This window comes from Eublepharis macularius, chromosome 19, assembly GCF_028583425.1.
Source record: "Eublepharis macularius isolate TG4126 chromosome 19, MPM_Emac_v1.0, whole genome shotgun sequence".
Classification (NCBI taxonomy): Eukaryota; Metazoa; Chordata; class Lepidosauria; order Squamata; family Eublepharidae; genus Eublepharis; species Eublepharis macularius.
In genome coordinates, this window is record NC_072808.1 from 12,058,902 (window position 1) to 12,082,993 (window position 24,092).

Below are 24,092 nucleotides of genomic sequence, written 5' to 3' on the forward strand. Positions count from 1 at the left end.
AGGAAACAAAGCTGCCAGAGTGTTTTCATTCTGGGAAGATTCAGGCGAGAATTAAAACCTCCCCCAAGCTCTTAGGGAGACAAGTAGGTTTGTGGTGCAGGCTGAAGACTGGGAAAGGATTTCAAGAAGTAGAGAAGGTTGAGGAACCAAGAGTCCAGCAACAAGGTGGCCAAGGGAAAGGCACAGGATAGCCAATGAACTGAGGGTCTCACCACACAGTGACACCTGGCATGTCCTCTTTAAGTGTTGGGTTTTGCTATTTTACCTGGGAGCTGTCGTTTTTAAAAGAGCCGTTGGATAGCTAAAACAAACAGTTGTGGGGGGGGGGGGATTGAAAAAGAAAAGAAGCTTTTGGCTAGTGCACTTAACTCCTTAGTTGCTGAACTACACAGTCTCCCCCACCTTTTTTTTTTTTAAAGATCTAACAGATTCCACCCAGAGGGGTTGCTGAACTACACAGTCTCTCCTTCCCTGCCCCCTCTGGGTGGAATCTGCCGGGCAGGGGAGTGATGAGAGCCAAGCTACAAGTGACTTTTTTCACGCGTAGAACACTTGATGGTTTTCGCAAGTTTTCCTGGGAACTGAAGTCTGAGTGTCCTTCCCCTCTCTGTTAGAAGAGCCAGAGAAAGCCGGCGGCAGCAGCAGCTTTTGCAAATCCAGAGCAGCTCCCCGGGAGCAAGACGCCCAGGGAGAAAGCTGCAGCTGCCCGCCCCCAAAGATCGTTGAGAGCAGGCTTGTGACGGGAGGAACGATTTGCAAAAGCTGCTACTGCAGCTGGCTTTCTCTGGCTCCTCAGGCAGCGATTCTAACAGAGAGGGGAAGGACACTCAGACTTCAGTTCCCAGGAAAACTTGTAAAAACGATCAAGTGTTCTCCGCGTGAAAAAAGTCACTTGTAGCTTGACCCTCTCTATCATTCTCTATGATCCAGCAGCTCTTTTAAAACTACATTTCCCAGGTAAAATTGCAAAACCCAACGTGCCAAGTGCCACTGTGTGGTGAGACCCCGAGAAACAGGATCCTGGATAAAATAAGATGGACAGCTCACTTCGTTGTCCCCGCCCATGCTTCCACTCCTAATGCCAAGAAGAGACAGGAGCTTCAAATTCTCTGTCTGCCTGCTTGAAAAAAATTCTCATCCTATAGGAATGTAAGCCAATGTGGTAGAGTGTCACACATATCTTGGAGACCCAGGTTTGAATTCCGACTCTGCCGTGAAGCGCAATGAATGATCTTGGGCAAATGCTCTCGCTTTCAGTCTAACCTACCTCACAGGGCTGTTGTGGGGGCAAATTGGAGGAAGGGGAAAACATGTATTCCCCCCCCCCACTCCTCGAGGAAAGGCAGGATAACCCCCCCTCTGGCCCAGAGGCCTTTTGTCAGGTCAAAAGTCAGTATATATTTCAAATAAATATGGAGAAAGTTGAGTGAGGAAAAGGGAATGGAGACAGAGCACAGCCTCCCTCTGCTTTCTGTGCTTCTTCGGCGTAGCCGCCCCTTAATGGCTCCGTAATTTGGTTCTCCTAAGGAGGAGAATCTGCCCCAGGAATTCCCAATCTGGATGAGACCGTGTTGGTCTCAGCAGAGTTCAGGAGATGAGCACAGCCTCGGCTGCCTCCCACATTCCTTCTCCAGGCGCAAAATGTCAAAGGGGACAAGGCTGGCCTGTAGGCCGGGTCCTGGGGGTGGCTGAGAACAAGCACCCCTTGTTGTGGCTGGTGGAAAGCCTTTGCTGGAGGCCATTGGGAGGGGGGGTTAAGGAGCTGCCTGGAAACTTCAGCCGAGTGGTTTTAGGGCCAGGGAAGTGGGTGGCTCTCTATTGAGCAGTTCCGGGAAGGTGACAGTAGAGCTCGCTGCAATTGATGGCGGGGGGGGGGACCCTGAGGAATGTTCCAGAGTATGCCTTCTTCCATTGCACTTTAGTCCTAATCCTGCACCATAGGAAAGAATGCAGCTAATCTGCTGGGAGCAGTTTTGAGTGCTCCAGGCAAAAGCACGTGGGAGATGCAGCACTGGGGGTGATGCATCAGTGTACAAGTGGGGAAAATATAATCCTACCTCTGTATTTTGCATTCAGCCACCTTTGGGGCTGGGCTGCACCTTACGGTTTTGCACGGGAGGGAGGGATGGAAAAAGCTACTATACTAGTTTGGTGTAGTAGTTAAGAGTGGCGGGAGTCCTGCCACTCTGTGCTCCTTTCCTTGTTGGCCGCTATGTGAAATAAAATGCTGGACTAGATGAACCTTTCAGTCCAATCCAGCAGGGGAGATCTTTGCTGGCTCTGTAGAAAGGGGAAATTGACAAAGCCTTTTGATCTTTTTAAAAACTCAGCTTCCTGGCTAATATTACGACTCCCTTTCCTCGTGTAATTCGTCTCTTGTAGCTTAACTCTGTGGATGAGTACGGAACTAAATATGCCTCTTAGAAAGAAAATCAAGTATTTAAAGTCAGAGTATATTGGAGAGGTAGGCAGAATGATAAAATAATCAGTATGTGAAGGGGAGGGCAGGCAAAGGGTTTTATGGTATTAAAGGGATTTTTTAGAGAGGCTTCAGAGAAAGGTAAGTGACCAAAGTGAACAGAAATCCAAGTATGGACTATGCAGAGATTTATGCCAGTGGACTCCAACCATCTCAGAAGATTCTCCTACGCATATGTTTTCTTTACTGTAATACTTCCTGTGTGACTCTTCCAAATAAAGGAATTTGCCACAAGACACATTTGGGTGGTAGAGATGCAGATTAGAGTTGGGCACGAACTGGGGGGAAAATGAACCATGCGGTTCATGGTTCGTTGCGTTTCATGAACCACGGACCATGAACTTTCACGAACCTACCCCAGTTCGCGAACCAGTTCGTTTGGTTTGTGAAAACGTCACTTCCAGGTCAGCAAACTGTCACTTCCCGGTCAGCAGAAGGTCTGCAGAAAGCCCATCCCCCGTTGCCTAGGAAACTGATTGATCAGCGCCAGGCTGTCTGCAGGGATGAACCGAAAAATGAACAGGCCTAAAGTTCATGGAGGTTCATCAGAAATGGGCTCTGACGAACCACTGGTTCATGAATCATGTCGAACTTTGATTCGTATTTCGGTTTGTGCCCACCTCTAATGCAGATTATTGATTATCATGTCAATTCTGTGGAATGTTAAAATGTATATTTTCAGGTTTGCCCATGAGCTTTCTTATAAGGGATCTTTGTTGGCATCTTTCTCTACATTTTGATGTACTTTGGCTTTTCAAGTGTAAAAGGTTGCTGATCCCCATACTAGAGTGTTAATCTCTTTGGATCTATATCTACATTCTAGGTTTCCCTTTCGTTCCTGTATGTGTACTTATAACTGGATATACAGCTGTTGTAGGATTTGTTGCTTGGGTTTGGTGTGTGTATGTGATTCTGTGTGTTTATTTATCTGTGGGAATCTGGCCATTCTCCTAATCCCATCTGATCCCCCTGGGGTTTCCTCTCCAATGCAGGGTCTCCCTCGGCCTCATCTATCCCTCTCTGTCCCTATCCGACCCCGTTCCTAGGGCCATGACTCACCCATTCTCTCCCTTCCCATCTCCCAAGTTCTCTATCTTGCTGGTGAATTTTGCTTTGCAAAGGAATGCTAGTAGAAGGATAATTGCAGGTCCCAGCTGAGCAGGTGGGAGCAGGCAGCCGGGGGCTGGGCTGGACAAAGGCCCACTGGCCATACTTTATGAGATGATTTATCAGGAGCAAATGTTCTTTGTGCACCAGGACTGGCTGGGGTCCCTGTTGCTGTCTCAGCAGGGAGGAGCGTGGGCGTGTCCAGCTGCAACTGAATGTGTGTCCGTGTGTGTGCAAAGTCCTCAGAACTGGCACAGATGGTTGGTTGTTGTGACTCAGGCAAAAAGGAGAAAGAGAAAGGCTGGATTTGATATCCTTTCATTGTGCTGTTTGGGTAAAAATAGGCAGGCTTTCAGGTAACACAGAGCTCTTTCTCGGGTCATTTCACGAGCTGGATGGATGGTTCCAGGGTACTGGTCTACTTTCAGGGCGCAGATGTATGTAGCCAATTCTATTTTTAGTGACTAGCAGAGGAGATGGGTGGCTGGATCTGTGCCTACTCTGATTAGGAGCAATTCAGATTCCACCGTCTCAGAGAAATGGAATGTGATGTCTAGGGAGTCGTTTCCCTAGGGTGGCTAGGGTGGCCACACGGGGCTCAGTAGGCCAGGAATTGCCTTCCCTGTACGGGCTCTTCTGTTCCAGGGTGGCCCAGTCCAGGTGAGGAGAAACCATCAGCCAACCAGGAGAGGACCCAGTGGACATAATGGTCAATCCACCCAATACTAGCTGATGTACTTAAACATTTATATCCTAACATCTATATGCACGTGTGGCTGAAGTCCCTACCGTTTGGAATGTTGGTGTGTGCGTGAGCACGTATGTGTCCTTGTTCAACCAGTCTGGCTTTTCTCACTCTTCCATGTCTTTCTTGCAGGGGGATCTTCAGCAACTGTTAATTGTGCCGGATCCAGCTGCCGCTGCCCACTACTGCCAACACTACATGCCGGATTGCAACAGGCCACTCACCTACGCGTTGCATGCCCAATATCCTGAAGAGGTAGGAAACCAAATAACAGGGGTTTCGGGGGAGCCAGATTTCCTATTTTGATGTCCAGAGCCCATGGGAAAAGTAGGTAGAGCCAAAGGCTTTGGCTCTTATCCTCCTCAGGGCATCAGAGGACTAGCTGGCGTATAAAAACTTTGAACTAAAATATGACTGACTAGTCCACTGAATACTGTGGTCACCATAAATCGATTGTAAGTTGATGGCGCCTACGTACATAATGGGACGATAAAGCCAATAATTGACACCCCAGATTAGTTCCCCACATATTTCATGGTTAGGTTCCAGACCCCTCAATACTGAAGGAGTAGAATCAGTTTGGTGTAGTGGTTAAGAGCAGCAGGACTCTAATCTGGAGAGCCAGGTTTGATTCCCCACTCCTCCACATGACCTTGGGCCAGTCACAGCTCTTCCAGAGCTCTCTCAGCCCCACCCACCTCACAGAGGGATTGTCATGAGGATAATAATAACATACTTTGTAAACCCCTCTGAGTGGGCATTAAGTTGTCCTGAAGGGCGGTATATAAATCAACTGTTGTTGTTATAAATAATGTAATGGATGCTGGATGCTCTACTCAGGAAACATAGGGACTGGTATGCCCCGTGCTATTTCTAGGACCATCAACGTCGAATCTTTAGCATCTACAAAAAAAATTGCAATAGGCACTGAAATATCTAGGGAGCTTTCAAGATAAATCATGGCAGGGAAATGTCTTCCGTGTCTAAAGATGCGGCCGAAGGGCTAATGTGACCAACCAAAACAGCTTGGAGCAGCGAGTGCTGACTTTGGGAGTAAGTTGTTCCCCCCTGATCATCTGTGGACCGGAAGAAGCAGGTCTCAACACCAAGATATTGCACCCTGGAATATCGTTCCACCTGGAACAGGTGTAGGGGGTCAAAGTAGAGGCTTCAGCATTTCCAGATTGGGGACTCACCAATCTCAAATGTATAGCAGGAATCCACACAACATCACAGTCATGTGACAGGAAGAGGAGGAGCCAGAGTTGCAGCTGCCTGTGCTTTCAAGGAATCCCATCCTCTGTGGAATGTTTTTGCTGTCCTGCTGTGTGTACTAGCGGTGGGCCTTTCCAAAAAGCAGGGAAAGCAACTGCAGCTCCAAAGGGGCTCAACACCCAGCTGGTGGGGTTCTGTGACTCATCCTGAGGTTTCTAACCCATGGGTTAGACTGGTAATGAACTAGTCGGGTCGGATCCCAAACTCATACCATGGCACCTTGACTCGGAGAGAATAGGGACAGAGGGCGAGTGTGCGGGCAGAAGCGGGCAGGTCGACACTGTTCAAGGATCAAACCGAACATTCTCAGAAAAGGATCTTCTTTGACCCAGCGCTCTCTAGACCAAGATGGGATGAGGCCTGTTGGGTGAAGGGTCTCTCCTTTGTACATCTCCTGCAGGGGGTGGCGGCACATTCTCCTCTTCCCGCCTGTCTCTTGGCAATTGGATCTTGGTGAGTGGGCGTCGGGGATGTGGTTGCGATGTATCTTGGTGTCCCGTGCCTCTTCTCTCTCAAGCGCCTGCCTTCTCTCCCCCTTCCCCCTTCATTATTTTTCCTCCCCTTCACCTGACCCGTTCTCCCTGCCCTGTACAGAATGTTCCCCGCAGGAAGGGCAAGCGAGGGAAGGGCAAAGGAAAGGGCAAGGGCAAGAGAAGAGGGAAAGGCAAGAAGAAGAGGAACAAGGAATCGTCCGAGATGTCCTCAGTCCCTCCGGCCCCGAGCCAGGTAGAGAGTGCAACTAACTGCCCTCTGCTGGCCTAACGACTCGCAGCTTCTGCTGGTTTAACCCACTGCCCGCCTAACCCATGCCATCCCGGCTAATCCGCCTAACTCACAGCTTTCCTCCCGCTTGATCCCAACGGGCTCCTTAGGCAGACCTGCCGTGCCTGCTCAGTGTTCGCTGCCTTTGTCCATGTGGCTGCCATTTTACTGCCTCTTCTTGGGCGGTCTTCTTAAGAACCGTGTTGACCAGCCCCTTGTCTTGGGAGGTCGTGGACTCCTGGAAAGCTGGAAGCCCTGGACTTACTGTCAGGTTTCTGATCCCACTGGTGTCAATTGGCTGGCCTTTTCGACTGATAAAGGTGAGTTCTCATGTCTGGGGCGGCAAGTTCTCGCCAGAGTAGCAGATTGCATCTCCTTTTTGATCTCCTTTGGATGTTTGTCACTAGTCATTTTCAAATTGAGCAGGACCAACTTCCCAATTTCGCCAGTAAGCCCAGTAACTGAGACAATAGGGGATGGGTAGGTGGATAGGGCAGCTGATTGGTAAACCTCAGAGAACTTCAGTGTAGATGCATGTTTGGTTCCATCCGGGTGCTCTGAGACAGTGTTGTTAACCCTTAGGATTCAACCATACTTGACATGGATGCTGATATCTATATGTTTGCTAGAACAAAGCAAATAGCATGGCCGTTTCAGGCAGAATGTCAGATTAGGGTCTAGGAGTGTGTGTTTTTATGTGCCATCAAGTTGCCTCCAACCTATGGTAACCCTATGAATGAAAGACCTCCAAAATGTCCTATCATTAACAGACTTGCTCCGATCTTGCAAACTGGAGGACGTGGCTTCTTTGATTGAGTCCAGCCATCTCATTCTAGGTCTTCCTCTTTTCCTACTGCCTTCCCCTTTTCCTAGCATTATTGACTTTTCCAGAGAATGTTGTCTTCTCATGATGTGACCAAAGTATGATAGCCATAGTCATGTCATTTTAGCTTCTAGGGAGAATTCAGGCTTGATTCGATCTAGTGCCCACTTATTTGTCTTTTTGGCTGTCCATGGTATCTGCAAAACTCTCCTCTAGGACCACATTTCTAATGAATCAATTTTCTTCCTGTTTGCTGTCTTCAATGTCCAACTTTCACATCCATACATGGCAAAGTTCAAATCCCCACTCTGGCATAGTAACATGCCAGGTGACTTTGGGCCAGTCACAGCCTCTCAGCCTGACCTACCTCACAGGGTTGTTGTGAGGATAAAATGAAGGAGGGGAGAATTTTATAAGCCACTTTGGGTCCCCGCTGGGAAGAAAAGAGGGCTGTAATTGGGGTAAAAAGATAACTAAATAAGTATATACACTTAGCAGAAAACCTAGCTTTGGCTGTTTCCACACACGCTGGATAATGCACTTTCCATTTATTTATTTATTTATTTATTTATTTATTTATTTATTTATTTATTTATTTATTTATTTATTTATTTGATTTTTAGCCTGCCGTCCCCACAAACAGGCTTAGGGTGGGGTACAATAAAATGCTGAAGGAGCATTTAAAATATATAACATATAAAAATAAGATTTAAAATACTAATACATAAATACCTAAAACAACTTGTCAGGTGGCAGCCCCCTTCAATTTCCCCAATCTGAACATGACAATCCAAGAGGAGTGGATGGGGGCCATAGTTTGATCATATTCTGGTGACAGCACTTATGGGGGGCAGATGACTTTGTTGCCCCTCTAGCGGGAGACCCAGTAGGGAGGCACCTAAGCAATTAGAAGGTCAAAGACTGGCCTTAACCATATGCCTGGTGGAACAACTCCGTCTTACACGCCCGTCGAAAGAACGTAAGATCTTGGCGGGCCCGGGTGTCCTCCAACAGAGAGTTCCACCAGGTTGGGGCCAGGACTAAAAAATGCACTTTAGCAATTCTTTGGAAGCGGATTTTTTGTTTCGTGCACGAAAATCCAGTTCTGAATGATCACAAAAGAGCATTGAAAGTGTATTATCCAACGTGTGCGGAAGCGGCCTTTGTTTCCAAGTGTGGAACCAGCCTTTGTTGCCAAGTGAAACAGCCCACAGATGTTTTGTGGGTCTCTTTGCCATCCTTGGGAAAAGAGTGAGACCGTGTTGTGGTTGCAAGACGATTGGTACTGCCATGTAGCCCTGGGGATTTGGGGTGTCTTAGCATGACCCTAGAGCTCAAGCTGCTTCTGGGATGGAGACGCAAGGATAGCTCTGTTGTACTCATCAACTCTGTCCTCAGCCCCTACATTATTTAGACCAAATCTGCTTCCTTGTAGATAAGTGGGCCTCGTGCCTTCATTCCCTTTCATTTCTATGACATAGGTTATTATTTCCCTGAGTCCATTATATTTCCTTTTTGTATTTTCCTGCCCTCTAGCCTTTCTGCTTCCTCTGATTATTTGCCTGTCTTAATCAGGGCAGGATCCAGAAACTTGTGAAATGCAGGTCAGGGAGACGCTGAGCTCATCCTGCCCGTGAGTCACTCTTGGCTTGGTCAGGAAGAGCAGATTCTCCTGCCAAATGGAGCAGTCGGCCGAGTTTCTCCCTCTGGGACCAGGAGTCCAGCTGCTGGTTTGCTCGGTGCTGGCAAGGAAAGAACAGCCCTCTCTCCCTCTTCCCCCTTCCTGATTTCTTCCCAAGGAGGAACTGCCACCCACCTGCCCTTCTTTTCTGCCCTGACGTGGGCATGTCCGTATTTCCAAGCCCTTATTTCTGGATGACGTTCAAGGCTGCCGTGCAGAGATCCTCAGTTGCAAAGAGCCATTTCACACGACCCTTTTAAAAAAAAAAAAACCCAAAATCACGATCAACGGAAGTTAATATTGTCCATGGAGTTTGGCATGATCAACTGTTTTCGAAAAGGCTGTGACACGGAGATCAGAGAATTAATTCCACTTCTTGCAATGTTTTTGTAAATCTGGCGAATCTGAGTGTTTGGGAGAATAGCACAACGCTCCTAAATTATACTAAGGTGCCTATGTAAACCTGGGACACTCACATGAGTTCATATCATGGCTAAGGAGACAACTGGATCACTGCCCCGGGGACATTTCAGGGAAGACTTTTCTGGGTTTGGCGGGGGAGGGGGCAGAGGAATGCCAGACGCCGTCGGCCGACATTTGGATATAGCTAAGGATAAATTGCAAAAAGCCAGCATTGCTTCTGAATCTGCAGCATTTGTGGTGTGTTTTGTTTACTTCCCAGCAATCAGAACTGGAAGCATTTGTGAGAACTCTCATTGGAGTTACAAGCATAGCCGCCAGTTCTCCCTGTAAGAGCCACATTGGGATATATTGTCTTTGTCTTCCTTTGGTCCCACTTCTTCGTCTTCATCACCCCCCAAATGACCATGTGGGGTTGCTTTGAATTGGGCCTTAAACTAAGCTCTTATACTAAGCTGAATCGGGCCTCATACTAAGCTGAACTGGGCCTTAAACTAAGGGCCAAGCTACACATGACGAATGACACTTGAACGGCAAGTGTATTTCTCCCTGTTCACTTGCCCTCCACTCAATCCACTTGCCGTTCAAGTGTCATTCGTCATGTGTAGCTTGGCCCTAAGCTCTTATACTAAACTGAAGTGGGCCTTATACTAAGCTCTTATACTAAGCTGAACTGGGCCTTAAACTAAGGGCCAAGCTACACATGACGAATGACACTTGAACGGCAAGTGTATTTCTCCCTGTTCACTTGCCCTCCACTCAATCCACTTGCCGTTCAAGTGTCATTCGTCATGTGTAGCTTGGCCCTAAGCTCTTATACTAAACTGAAGTGGGCCTTATACTAAGCTCTTATACTAAGCTGAACTGGGCCTTAAACTAAGGGCCAAGCTACACATGACGAATGACACTTGAACGGCAAGTGTATTTCTCCCTGTTCACTTGCCCTCCACTAAATCCACTTGCCGTTCAAGTGTCATTCGTCATGTGTAGCTTGGCCCTAAGCTCTTATACTAAACTGAAGTGTGCCTTATACTAAGCTCTTATACTAAGCTGAACTGGGCCTTCAACTAAGGGCCAAGCTACACATGACGAATGACACTTGAACGGCAAGTGTATTTCTCCCTGTTCACTTGCCCTCCACTCAATCCACTTGCCGTTCAAGTGTCATTCGTCATGTGTAGCTTGGCCCTAAGCTCTTATACTAAACTGAAGTGGGCCTTATACTAAGCTGAATTGGGCCTTATATTAAGCTTTTATACTAAACTGAATTGGGCCTTATACTAAGCTGAATTGGGCCTTATATTAAGCTTTTATACTAAACTGAATTGGGCCTTATACTAAGCTGAATTGGGTCTTATACTAAGCTTTTATACTAAACTGAATTGGGCCTTATACTAAGCTGAATTGGGCCTTATACTAAGCTTTTATACTAAACCAAATTGGGCCTTATACTAAGCTGAATTGGGCCTTATACAAGCTGAATTGGACTTTATACTAAGCTCTTATACTAAACTGAATTGGGCCTTATACTAAGCTGAATTGGGCCTTATACTCATACTAAGCTGAATTAGGCCTTATACTAAGCTGAATTGGGCCTTAAACTAAGCTCTTATACTAAGCTGAATTGGGCCTTATACTAAGCTGAATTGGGCCTTAAACTAAGCTCTTATACTAAGCTGAATTGGGCCTTATACTAAGCTGAATTGGGCCTTAAACTAAACTCTTATACTAAGCTGAATTGGGCCTTATGGGCCTTAAACTAAGCTGAATTGGCCTTATACTAAGCTCTCATACTAAGCTGAATTGGGCCATATAAGCTGAATTGGGCCTTATACTAAGCTCAAAATGATACTTCTGAAGCTCTGCCACTCCTTGGGCTTCAGTAGAGAAGATGGCAGACTTTTTACGGGGTGGTTTGCCATTGCCTTCCCCAGTCATCTACACTTTACCCTTAGGAAACTGGGTACTCGTTTTACCGACCTCGGAAGAATAGAAGGTGGAGTCAACCTTGAGCCAGCTACCTGAACCCAGCTTCCGCCAGGATCGAACTCAGGTCATGAGCAGAGCTTGGGCTGCAGTACTGCAGGGCCGTTTCCAGACGGCCCCCCGCCTCGCGAAACGTCGCGCATCGTCGCGCGTCGTTGCGCAGAAAACGCGAAATATCGCGTTTTCTCGCGCGAGTTTTGCGCGACGTCGCGCAAAACTCGCGCGAGAAAACGCGATATTTCGCGTTTTCTGCGCGACGACGCGCGACGACGCGCGACGTTTCACGAGGCGGGGGGCCGTCTGGAAACGGCCCAGCTTACCCCTCTGTGCCACGGGGCTCTTACAGTAAAGATGTAAGGGGCTCTGTTTGTTCATTGGCCTGTGGGCTCCTTCCCATGCTGTTATGGAATTCCCAGTTGTCTCTTTCCCTCTTGAGGCCCAATTCAAAGGGACTTCTTTGTGTGTAGACAGTGCATAGTGGGGTGGTGAGACCACATCCTGAGCACTAGATGTGCCTGCAACATCTCTGGAGCCTGCCGGAAATCATCGTGTGGGTGTGATATTTCATTGGGGCATAGACATAATCCAGATCACATGGGCCTGAATTACATGTGCATAAAATTCAGAAAACACCACTCAGTGGATCTGCGTGGAATGACATACAGATGCAAAAGTTCATCCAACAGAGTCTCTCTACACATGACATCTGACACATGAAGAGCACATGTCAGGAGATGCAATGTTAGCTGGGAAGGGTAGTTTAAAAAGACAGACTCAGCGGCAGAACAAAGGCTTTGCAATGCACTAGCGCTGTATGAAAGGGCTGTGAAATGCCAGAAGGGAAACTTCAGCCCATTATAACCTCTCCAGGTCCAAGCCCAGCTCTGGAAGGCAGATCCAGCCCATTTCCATTCCTCACTGCACTCTTGTTGCCATCCCAGACTGGAGAGGTGAAATTGACAAAGCCTTCAAGGAGGCAAAGGTGAAATTAACAAACTCACTGAGGAGCGATCTCCGCTGGCTCTGTCTTTTTAACTACACTTCTTGGCTAACATTGCATCTCCCTATACTTTACCAACTTGTGCCGAGGTGTCTCATGTAGAGAGAGACACAGGGCCAAGCTACGCATGACGAATGACACTTGAACAGCAAGTGTATTTCTCCCTGTTCACTTGCCCTCCACTCAATCCACTTGCCGTTCAAGTGTCATTCGTCATGTGTAGCTTGGCCCTTAGATATTCAGGGCTACAGGTGAAACAAGGCAGACATCTTGGCGGGACAGGTGTAGTTCCACTCTGATTTCTGGGTGCCTAATTTTGACTGGCACAAAATACTGCACATCCATACTAGTAGACTTTAGGACGATGATTTATTATTTTACCTTTCAGTCTCAGTGGAACCCGCTAAAGTTTGGAGGCATGTTTGGCTCTGGCTGCTCTAACCTCACTGTATTGGGTTTTGTACAACCCACATCATCTCATTTGGCTTTTGGCTGCTTGCGTATTCCTAACCCTTGGGCAGCTTGCTCCCTGCTTGAACGATAATAACACATAAATAATAGACCCCTCTTTAATGGCTTGTTTTCTCTCCATCTCCTTTTAAGTACGAGATGCCAACAGAAGCCATTCCCACAAGACCAGCTGCTCATTTCTGGGAGGAGAGTCCTGATGCAGGGCCTGAAGTTCTCACCCCAACCACTGTGACAGTCAACTTTAACTTCACTGGCAACTATGAGGTAGGAAGTCTGGGTGGGGGGGGGTGCTGTGGTGTCAGGGGTGCACCTCTGAGCTCTCCCAGGAAGAGTATTCCAAGCAGGGGGGCTAAGGGAGCCTGAGACCCAGAATTCTCGAACTGTAGGAAGAAAACATGATGCAGAGAGAGTCCACCAGCCAAGCAGGTTCACGGATTCTTTGGATGGAATTCCGTAGGACTGATCTAGGCATCCAAGAAAAGTATTTGGGGCAGCCTTCTTGGTGTTTTGTTACTTTAAAATGCAGGTGAATGATGACATGTTTGAAAGCTAACTGTGTTTGCTTTTTAATTCCATGCCCGTGGAAAACTAGCTTGTCTGTGGTTCTGTGCTTACCTTTGTGACTTGCCAGCCCTCCGCATGCAGGGACTTCTAATATGAGCCTGAAATTCCGAAGAGGCACAGTCCCAGAAAGGCCATTCCACTTGCTTTTTTGTAATATGTAGATCTATGGTTACCAACCTTTAGGTGAGGCCTGGAGATTTCATGGAATTACAACTGATCTTCAGGCTACAGCCATCAAGTTTCCTACAAAAATGGCAACTTCGGAGGGTGGACACTCTGGTGTTATATCCCACTGAAGTCCCTCCCCTTCCCAGACCTTGTACTCTCCAAGCTCCACCCCCAAATCTCTAGGAATTTCCAGTCCCTGAGTTGGCAACTCTGTGTAGATCAGTTATTTGAATCATATACATAGAATGGACTTTACAGGTTTCCTGTTCCAATCTGCTTCTCTAATAAGATCCCTGAAACCTCTCTGTGATATTACATTTATTTTCTATCCTTTCTTCAACAGATCAGAGGTACATTATACTTCCAAAGCAATCGTCTTTTTATTTTACTGAGAAAAAACAAAGTATAACATTTATAATAAATTCCCTGTTAGCTTCCAAGGCCGATCATGCAGTGTGTGGAGGGGCGGGGAGGGGGGGGGAGGCTTTGTGCATTTTCAGTAGTAAACAGCGGTGCCCAGTGCTGACTGGCTGCTGAATTGTGATGTCACGAAGAAACTTGATGATTGGCCAGTTCATTGTGATGTCACCAGGAAACCTTTCTCCTCAACCCCCAGAGCAGTTTTTCACTTTTTAAAACAAGACAATGAATAGATAAATGCAGGAACGGTCATACAGAACTTTAAAAACGGACGTTCCATCCCAAACATAAAGAGGCAGGAATAAAGCTGACGGGGGCCATTCAGCATTTGATTTGTGAGTTACTACATCTATTGTAATATTTCTGGGTTCACAGATTAAAGAGCACCAAAATGCAAAATGGCTTAAAAACTACTTTGATATGAAGAGCAATTAAAATGCCTTGTTCAGCAATTCTAAGCCTTGTTCTTGAACCTTAGGGCATGTCTACAATTACCAGTCCCTTAACACTGTTAAATATTAAAGAATGTATTATAAATTATGTCATTGCATCTATCATTTTAGTTGTTGCCAGGCTAGGCCTTGCAACCAGAAAGAGACTGCGGGGAAATGAGATAGGTGGCCGTTTAGGTTTTTTTTTTTTAATTATATTTTATTCAACGTTTTCAGTAATTTTTTAAAACAACAATAACAAATAAACATTGTAGAATATTGCATTTAGTGGCCATTTAGTGATGGTGTGATGCCAATTCTGGGAAAACCTGGAAGTGATGTCACACCTCTTTAGGAATCACTGGAAATATTTTGTGGTTTTACCATAGAGTTTACAGCGATTTCTAGAGAGACATGACATCACTTCCAGATTTTCCCAGAAGTGATATGCCATCACTGACGGCCATTTTTTTAAAAAATAAATTCTTTCTCCAGCTGGCTGCTGGAGGGCTGGCAAGCAAGGCTTGCTGGGTAGGTGGGAGATCTCTTTCCCCCAGCTAGTGTATGACAACTCTAGTTGCAAAACTGGATTTTCCTCTTGGCCAAAGGCTGTATCGATAGCTCTTATTTTTTATTATGACGGTCCTCACCCCAAAATAATGGAACTTACTTTGCGGGAAATATTGTTGTCCATGGCATATTCTTCAATAGTTCCTTTATTTGAAACTATAACAACGGCAAAACCTGTTTGTCTTTCAAACTGCCTCTTATCGCTCTGAAAAAAGAAAAACTTTGTCTTCAACCTGCACAAACTTCGCTCTGAATGGAGATTTAAACCTCCTTTTCCGACTTCCACACCCAATACTAGTCACTGTCGTTTGTTGGCTCTCTTTCACATAAGAGCATCATGATAGATAGTCTACCTTTTTTTTTTGGCAAATCACAAAAAGAGATTCCACCACCCCTCTTGGCAGCTGCTTGTGTTGCTGAGGAGGTCTTATAAAAATGTCTTTGCTCTACTGGAGCTGTTGCTGGGCATACCCTCGTTGCAGTCGGGATTGCACGTGACCACCCGTAGTTCGGTCATTAAATTACCGCTGAGAAAATCCAGCTGTAGTTCTGTTGTTCCCTTGGGCTGATGGAAATAGACAGTGTCGACAGTTCTAGGGTAGAGTGTAACTACTGCCATCTAGGGCAGAAACTGTTGGGTAGGGCAAACTATTCCAAAGCAGTCTTTTCTCTCTCGCTTACTCAGTGCAAGGGAGTGTGTCATAGTTGTTGATCTTTGTTCCTGGATGAAACAAAGAAAGACAGTGCAAATTTGATCTTCTCTGAACTGGCAGTGGAAACATTGTAGAGGTGATGTTGCTAAATGCCAAAAAATAGCTGGTGTTTCCCCTTAATGCTCAACCTCCTTTACACTAGCCCTGTTCACACGTTAGACTAAGCACTTTTTCTTTGATATCGAAATTTTATTATAAAAGAAAAGAGATAACAGTAGAAAGTGCATAGAAACTTATATAACCACTGCATCTGAAATTAAACTGATTTAAAAAATGCAATCAGAATATATAACAACTTAATTATGTAAGAATTTTCCTTCCCTCTCCTTTGTTACTTATACCCAAACTTTAATTTCAACCATTTTAATTATTTCTCTGTGTTTTACCTTATTTTTGCATCAAGTTACCTTGATTAATCTTAATTTTAGCCGATGTTACCCTGAATACCTGTACATCTTGCATGTATGTGTGTACCTCTTTTTTGTAAGAAGGGACCAACACACATTCTCTTTACAAATGAAACCAGGGAGCAGGATAAATGTGTAGTTTCAGTCGTACATTCAGTTGGATATGAGTTTAATGTAATGTGAGAATTAACACTTATAAGGAACCATCAAATGTACACTGTACACAGATTGTGCATGTATTCACTGTTACATGATCAGGACTAGTCAATCATTTAAACCCATTCTTGTTTGTTTTTTTACTTTACACACAGATCTTTGTGCACATTCTATAAATAGTATGCACATGGGCGAAATCAACAGCAACCCATACACGGGCTTTCTCTGTGGTGGCCCCTACCCTGTGGAATGGCCAGCGAGAGGAGGTCAGGAGAGCCCCCACTCTCCTAGCTTTCCTCAAATGATGCAAAACCGAATTATTCAAAAAGGCTTTTGTGTCGTAGAGAGGGGGTCTCAGATACTTCGCTATTGAGTTAGGGACCATAGACTTCACCACTATGTTGTCTTACGTACTACCTGTTGTCTTAAATATGTGCTCCTATGAGTTACTTGTGCTTCATGTGGTCTAATGTCAGTCCTAGAATGGCTTATGTTCTGTTTCAGTATATCTTCAGCTCTGTATTGGATTCTTGCTAATGTTATGTCTTTGTCAACTTGTATTTATTTACCCTGTGGCAGTGTTTATGGAAATATCCTTGATATTGACTGTACTAATCTCACACAGTTTAATCCACCTCGAGTCTCAGTGAGAAAGGCGGACTATAAAATGACATCATGATGATGTTGATATTGATGATGATGATGATATGTGAGCAGGCCTCAAATTTGGTACCCCACACACCAAGATGCACATTACGATTTTTAACACGTTGTTTCTGGGTTCTCTCGACCTGATTTAGACGTAGGGCCAAGCTACAAGTGACAAATGACACTTGAATGGCAAGTGGATTGAGCGTAGTGCAAGTGAACAGGGAGAAATACACTTGCCGTTTAAGTGTCATTCGTCACTTGTAGCTTGGCCCTCAGACTTTCAAACATTGGCTGTGAGAAAACACATGTGCCAAGAGCATGAAGTCCTCATTCATATCATATAGTATGCTAGACAGATGAGTTTTATTTTTTTGGAAAAGGAATCTGAATTGAGTCAAGAGGGAGGAAAGAAAGATGGACGTACGAGCTAGTTAGTACACAAAGTACCTGGATACCAGAACGCTCGCTGCACATAATTTCTCCAAATTTTCCCCTGTCCCAATAGGACCTTCTAGGAGAAGAGTACGTGATCAGTGAGGACACAGACCTGGATGGGAATGACACGTATAGGGCTTATGATGACAGGCTTGACTACAGAGCCAGGGACTATGAAGACTACTATGACCGAAGGGAAGAGGCTGAGGAAGAGAGATTTGATCCTGCCGAACGCATCGAAGCCACTGTCCAGGTCGCCCAGGTAATGGCTATGTTTGGAGTGTTAGGGCAAGCGGCTGGATGCTATTTCAGGAGAAGTCTGTTCCATTCTAGGATGTTTTAGCAGCAGCACTCTCAGAAAGGAGGCAGCCACCTGAATACAGATGTTCATTTCCTCTGAAAAGCTCCTTTGAGCCCCACTGAACTTGGTTGAGGAATCTGTTTGATAAGAATTTGTGTCCCCATATAGATCCATTATGTGGTGGAGAGTGCCCTCAAGTCATAGCTGACTTATGGTGACCCCTGGTGGAGTTTTCATGGCAAGAGACTAACAGAGGTGGTTTGCAGCCTCCAACACTGGTTTTTGTTGAAGGTCTCCCATCCAGTTACTAACCAAGGCTGACCCTGCTTAGCTTCTGAGATCTGATGAGATCAGGCTCGCCTGGGGTATCCAGGTCAGGGCATGCTAGCTGTTGGGAAACATTTATGAGCTCTGACCAGGATGGCCCAGGCTAGCCCAATCTCATCAGATCTCAGGGCCAAGCTATACATGACGAATGACACTTGAACGGCAAGTGGACTGAGTGGAGGGCAAGTGAACAGGGAGAAATACACTTGCTGTTCAAGTGTCATTCGTCATGTGTAGCTTGGCCCTCAGAAGCTAAACAGGGTCAGCTCTGATTAGTACTTGGATTGGAGACCACCAAGGAAGTATGTAGAGGCAGGCAATGGCAAACGACCTTTGTTTATCTGTTGCCTTGAAACCATACAGGGTTGCCGTAGGTCAGCTGTGGCTTATGTCTCTTTACATACACATGTTTATGAACTAGAATTGGATTTGGTGCATTGGGTGATTCCAACCGCACGGTGACGGCAAAGATCAACACATGTTGGGAAAGAATGGTGATCTGAGTTCACTCCCAGAATGTGGCTTCAAAATACTGAAACATCTGCTTTTAGTGGATTGCAAGGAACCTAGGCTGCAGGAAATAAGGCTCCATTAAATACCATCAGAACTTTCCAAAGGGCTTGTATCCATTGTTTGCAGAATTTCCACTGGGGGAGTTGCCATCTGTCTCCAGTTTTTGCCAGCCAGAGGTTGTCTGTGATTATTAGTAGATGGAAGCTCATGTATTTCTGGCAGTTCCCCGGTGCACAGGACATAATTTAGGTCAGGACTGCAATGTGTGGGGAGAGGGGGCTTAATTTTCCCCCCTGTGCCATTTCCTCAACTTAAAAGGGCCCTGTGATAAGCAGACCACAGAAGTATAGCCCGGAAATACAGAAGCATTTAGGCATTAGAGTAAACCAGCAGGCTTTTTTCTAGGCCTGGTATGTTAATTTTAGGGTTCCCAGGTGCCCACCAATGATGGGCAAACTCCTGGCGATTCGCCCCTCTGCCCACTGAGTGGCAATTGGTGGGAGGTGGAGTGCCACTCTATCTCTTTAAACTATGCTTCCCGGCTAACATTGCCTCTCCCTACACTTGAGCGTCCCCGTGTAAGAAGTCTCCTGTAGAGAGCCTCTTAGTCAACATATTCAGGCTGGGGGAGACCCTGTTACAGTGAGAAAGCCGTTCTAAGTGACAAAGGTGTGCTGGCAGTTTTTCTGATGATTTGTTCCTATTGTGTCTGCTGCAGGAAACCAATCTGAAGGGACAGAAAGGGGAGCCAGGAGTCCTAGATTCTGTGAGTGTGACCGCCGTCCCGCTTGTATATTCCTTCCCTTACATCAGTTAAGATATGGAAACTGCATTCATGGTGGCCCCAGTGTTTGTGCTCGATCCCATTTTAATCCTGAAGGATGAACCTCTCCGAAAGGATGTGATTTTCATATAGCAGGGGTGGCCAAACTGCAGCTCGGGAACCACATGTGGTTCTTCTAGACATATTGTGTGACTCCCGGTGGTCTTTGACTATTGCCATGGCCATACATTTTATTTTGGTTTATTTCCCACCCTCCCTTCCCTCCCTTCCCTCCTTTCTTTTCATGTCTTTCCCTCCCTCCCTTTCCTTCTTTCTTTCCATGTCTTTCCCTCCCTTTGCCCTTTTTCCTTCCTTCCTTTCTTCTTTCTTTCCATGTCTTTCATATTTTCAATAAAAATGTTGGGGTTGCCAGGTCTGACTCAGAAAATACCTGGGGACTTTGGGGGTGAAGTCTAGCAAGGATGTGACATCACTTTTGTGATTTCACTTCCAAGTCAAAGGTCAGGTGATGGCTTTTTCCAAGATCCACCCCTTCTGATGATGTCACTTCCAGCATACTGCAACAAAACCATACCCCTTCCTGTGATGTCACTTTCAGGACACTTCCCCAAAGCCACCTCTTCCTCAGAAGTCACTTCAGTGCATCTGGTCTTGCGGCTCTCAAACTTCTGACGTTTATTCTATGTGGCTCTTCCATTAAGTTTGACCACCCCTGTCATAGAGCAAAGAGGACATCAGCAATGGAGATCTTGTTACATTTGCTGTCGGGCTGCCATTGGGGAATATCAGTGAAAGTACAGCATAAAGGGCTGACTTTCTCTTTGGGCACTAAGGTGGAAAAGCTAGCCCTGCACAGAGATGGCATTTGGAGGGCTTCTCCCTTTGGTAAGCACTCGTCCTTCAAAGCTGATGCACAGTTTTTGTGACACAAATCTGAATCGTGGCTTGTATATCACATGGATATTGTGGATTGTGTATCCTCATTATAGGTCTGAATCATCCGTAGTCGTGCATCACAGCCGCCTTAATCATACATCATAATTTGCCATTCAAAAGCTGTCATCAGCATATATTAGTGAGGTTCTGTATCATTGTGGCGAATCACACATCCAGTTGGCCTAACTGCATAATAAGCAATTAAACCATTGCTTAATGTTCATGGATACATATGAAAACATGAAATTCCTTTATCCTGACTCAGGTCCTTGGTCTGTCCAGGTCAGTGTCTCAGGGCCAAACTACAAGTGACGCTTGACACGAGTTGGACACTTGTCAGCTTCCCTCAAGTTTTGGTAGGAAATGTAGGCGTCCTGGTCTTGCAGCTTGGCTCTCCGACTGCTGTCCAATGGACTTTTCAACTGTCACTTGTCCAACATTCCGCCAAGCTGCCTACATTTCCCATCAAAACTTGAGGGAAGCTGACAAGTGTCCAACTAGTGTCAGGCGTCTCTTGTAGTTTGGCCCTCAGTTAGAAGTCTTTAACGTCACCTAGTACCTAAGCCTTGTAGCTGGAGGTGGTGAGATTGAACCTGGAAACTTTTGCATGCAAAGCATATGCTCTAAGAATAAGCCATGACACATCTTCAGAAATAATTTTCTCAAACCCAATGCCTAAACTGGATATTTATCTTGAGGGGTATATATTTTTGGCTTTTGAATGCAGTAAATGACTGATATTTACGATATCCTTTATTTACGGGAAATCACGCTTACTCTTATGCATTACAGGGTAACCCTGACCAATCTGTTGTGTAGAAAAGAGCAAGAGTCTAATAGCACCTATAAGACTAATGGAATTTGTGGTAGGGTATGAGCTTTCATGAGTCACTGCTCACTTTTCAGGTGGTGTAAGAAGTGAGCTGTGACTCCCGAAAGCTCATACCCTATCCCAAATTGTGTTAGTCTTATAGGTGCTACTGGACTCTTGATCTTTTTTACTGCAACAGACAAACATGGCTACCCATCTTGACCAATCTGTTGCATGCGTTTGTAACCTGCATGGAAGTCCATTCCCTTCCGTATCAAGCTCTTTAAGGCTGACAAGGATTTCTCTTTTTCTTGCAGGGCACTCGCTTTGTGGGGCCAGCCGGATACCCAGGACCGGTGGTAAGAAGAATGATTAATATACATGATCATCGACAGTGGGAGGGCTGGTAGATAACCAGTATTACATACCAGAGGACTCTGTAGTGGTGGCCACTATTTGCTAGTTGCTTGCCGGGCTGTGCAGTGGAATGACAACCTCTTCTGCCATGCCTACCTTTGTTAAGCATGTTGTTGTAGTTAAGCATGTTGTAGTTAAGCATGTTGTAGTGCTGAACCGGAGGCTTAGCAAGTTGAACCCTCAAAATGGTTATATTATATTGCACAGGCTCACGAGCAATTAAACTTAGTGTTGCACATCTGTTCCTTACCTGGTCTTTAAATTCTTCAGGAATATTTTTTAGATTGTATTTTGGCATGATGATTCTTTTAGTGTTTCTCTTCAGCTTTATTCTAATTTTTTATATTAGCAACGCACGATCTGTATCGCAATCAAGCTTCCCTAGAAGCTAAAATGACAAGACTAAGGCTATCATACTTTGGTCACATCATGAAAAGACAAGTTTCTCGGGAAAAGTCAGTAATGCTAGGAAAAGTGGAAGGCAGTAGGAAAAGAGGAAGATCTAAAACGAGATGACTTGACTCAGTCAAAGAAGCCACTTCCTCCAGTTTGCAGGATCTGAGCAAGTCTGTTAATGATAGGATGTTTTGGAGGTCTTTCCTTCATAGGGTCACCATAGGTCGGAGGCGACTTGATGGCACATACCACACACGTATTGCATGGGCCTTTGTGTGGATTAGGCCCACCATGTTGAGTCTGTGGGCCAAGCTACAAGTAACGAATGACACTTGAACGGCAAGTGGATCGAGTGGAGAGCAAGTGGAGGGCAAGTGAACAGGGAGGAATACACTTGCTGTTCAACTGTCGTTCATCACTTGTAGTTTGGCCCTGAGATTCTCATGCTCTGCTGCTTGGATCACTTAGCACAGAACTGGCACCGTTGCTCTGGGGGCTTCCAAATGCATCCCGATCGCCCCTCCATTTATTTCCACCCCTTTTCCGTAGCATTAAGCAAATTATGAGAAACTGTAAAAAGAGGTTAGGATTAGATTTTGTTAGTTGTTAGAAAATGTACAGTGCATCTTAAATAGAGTTACACCCTTCTGAGCCCATTGAAGTCAGTGCTCAGGATTGCACTGGGGGGTCACAGAAATGCAAAACCCTGAAAGCGGAAAAATAAGCCTACATCCTAAATTTTTCAGCTGGCCTCCCAAGATCCAAAGACAATTTATATTACATTCAGTTTATATTGCATCTGAAGAAGAGAACTGTGATTCTCGAAAGCTTATGCTACAGTAAAGTTGGTTAGTCTTAAAGGTGCTACAGGACTCTTTTCTATTTTAAATAAATAAAATTTCAGTGAGAACTAGGCCCCTGTCTGTACTAGAATCAGAGTAAGGTACTAAATGGACACTGACAGTACGGTTTGTTGTCTGGTGCTGCATGATTTAAGCTTGACAGCGTGAGATTCTGTTGGGCAAAGCATGTCTGAATTTTCTCTTTGTTTCTTCCAGGGAGAGCCAGGCCCAGTGGGACAAGCAGGGCCTCCAGGATTCCCAGGGGATCCCGGTGAGCGGGTGAGAAATCCTCTGCCATTCAAGGGGAAGGCAGCCCCCTCCTTTCCCAGCCTGGGGATTCCTGATCATTTGGATGGGAAAGAGAGGTTGAGGAATCAACGGCACGCACCCCTTTCAGCGTACCTCAGGGCTGCTGCCAGGAAGCAAGTTCCAGCTTGATGCAGCACAGCCTAGCTCAGCACTTCCAGAACTGATTGACAGGTACTTTTCCTTGTTCCTGCACAGGGACCCCCGGGACTCCCAGGCCTTCCAGGAGCTGATGGCATCCGTGGACCTCCTGGGACAATGATTATGTTACCGGTGAGTGATGCAGGGAGATGACCGTAGCAGTGTGGATGGAGCTGGAAAACCAGGGACACCTTTACTATGGAAAAAAAAAACCTCGGGTCTTTGGGTACGAGATTCCAGAGAAATGCTTTTGCCACACGTGTCAGTTACTTCAGGGCCCCTAATCCTGGGTGGGGCCTGAAGCAACATTTTTTTTTCAATGAGTGAATTTTTCATCCAAATTGATGGAAGTTTTTTTTTATGTGTTATTAAAATGAGGCTATTTTAGTGGCAGAATCATAAGCCAATGGGTTGAAGTGCTTAATACTGACCTTAGAATATGCTCTGATACCTGTTTTGTATGGCCTCAAAATGACTCTGTAATTGGTCAAATTTCAATTTTTTTTGGCGGGGGGGGGGGGGCTTGCAGCACTCAAACCCCCAGCTGTACAGGCTTGCTGAGCTCACATTAAACTGAGCTTATTTGTTAGCTCGGTTTAATGTGCTACCTTCTGCAATACTCTATGGGGGATTCCATAAAACACCATATGCTAACAGGTTATGCACTTGTGCTCAGCGAGACATAGAAATCCTGGAACATGTTTTTTTGTATTGTACTTATTACTGTGATATACATCCCACACTCGTTGACCTGCTGTTGAGAGAGCAAATTGGAAAATCTGATAAATGTAAAGTTATCTTCCTATTGGCTACTCAGAACCAAAAAGTTATCGAAACTGTAGCTACGTTTTTGTGTCTTTCATCTATGAGGTGAGTTGTGTATTTGTAGACTGAGTTCTGGTTGCGTCGAGTGTTTTTGTTAACATGGATGTAATGCTAATAAAGGTTACTGCTGCTGCTGCTACCAGAATCTATTCATAGCCTACATTTTGGCAGCTGGGTCCTCAGATCCTTCGTTGGTACACAGCTTAAGAGTTCTAAGGGGCTCACCGTA

The 24,092-nt window shown here is 45.6% G+C and overlaps 1 protein-coding gene across 1 annotated transcript in view; it reads left to right on the top strand.

The window, feature by feature from the left end:
* Nucleotides 1-24,092, top strand: part of COL5A3 (collagen type V alpha 3 chain) — a 167,325-nt gene that overhangs the window by 42,584 nt on the left and 100,649 nt on the right. Inside the window, exons 5-12 of the mRNA XM_055003373.1 lie at nt 4,464-4,586; nt 6,201-6,332; nt 12,882-13,013; nt 17,335-17,526; nt 19,124-19,171; nt 21,254-21,295; nt 22,808-22,870; nt 23,096-23,170. Coding sequence (XP_054859348.1) covers nt 4,464-4,586; nt 6,201-6,332; nt 12,882-13,013; nt 17,335-17,526; nt 19,124-19,171; nt 21,254-21,295; nt 22,808-22,870; nt 23,096-23,170 — 807 coding nt within the window. The remainder of the gene's footprint in view (nt 1-4,463; nt 4,587-6,200; nt 6,333-12,881; nt 13,014-17,334; nt 17,527-19,123; nt 19,172-21,253; nt 21,296-22,807; nt 22,871-23,095; nt 23,171-24,092) is intronic.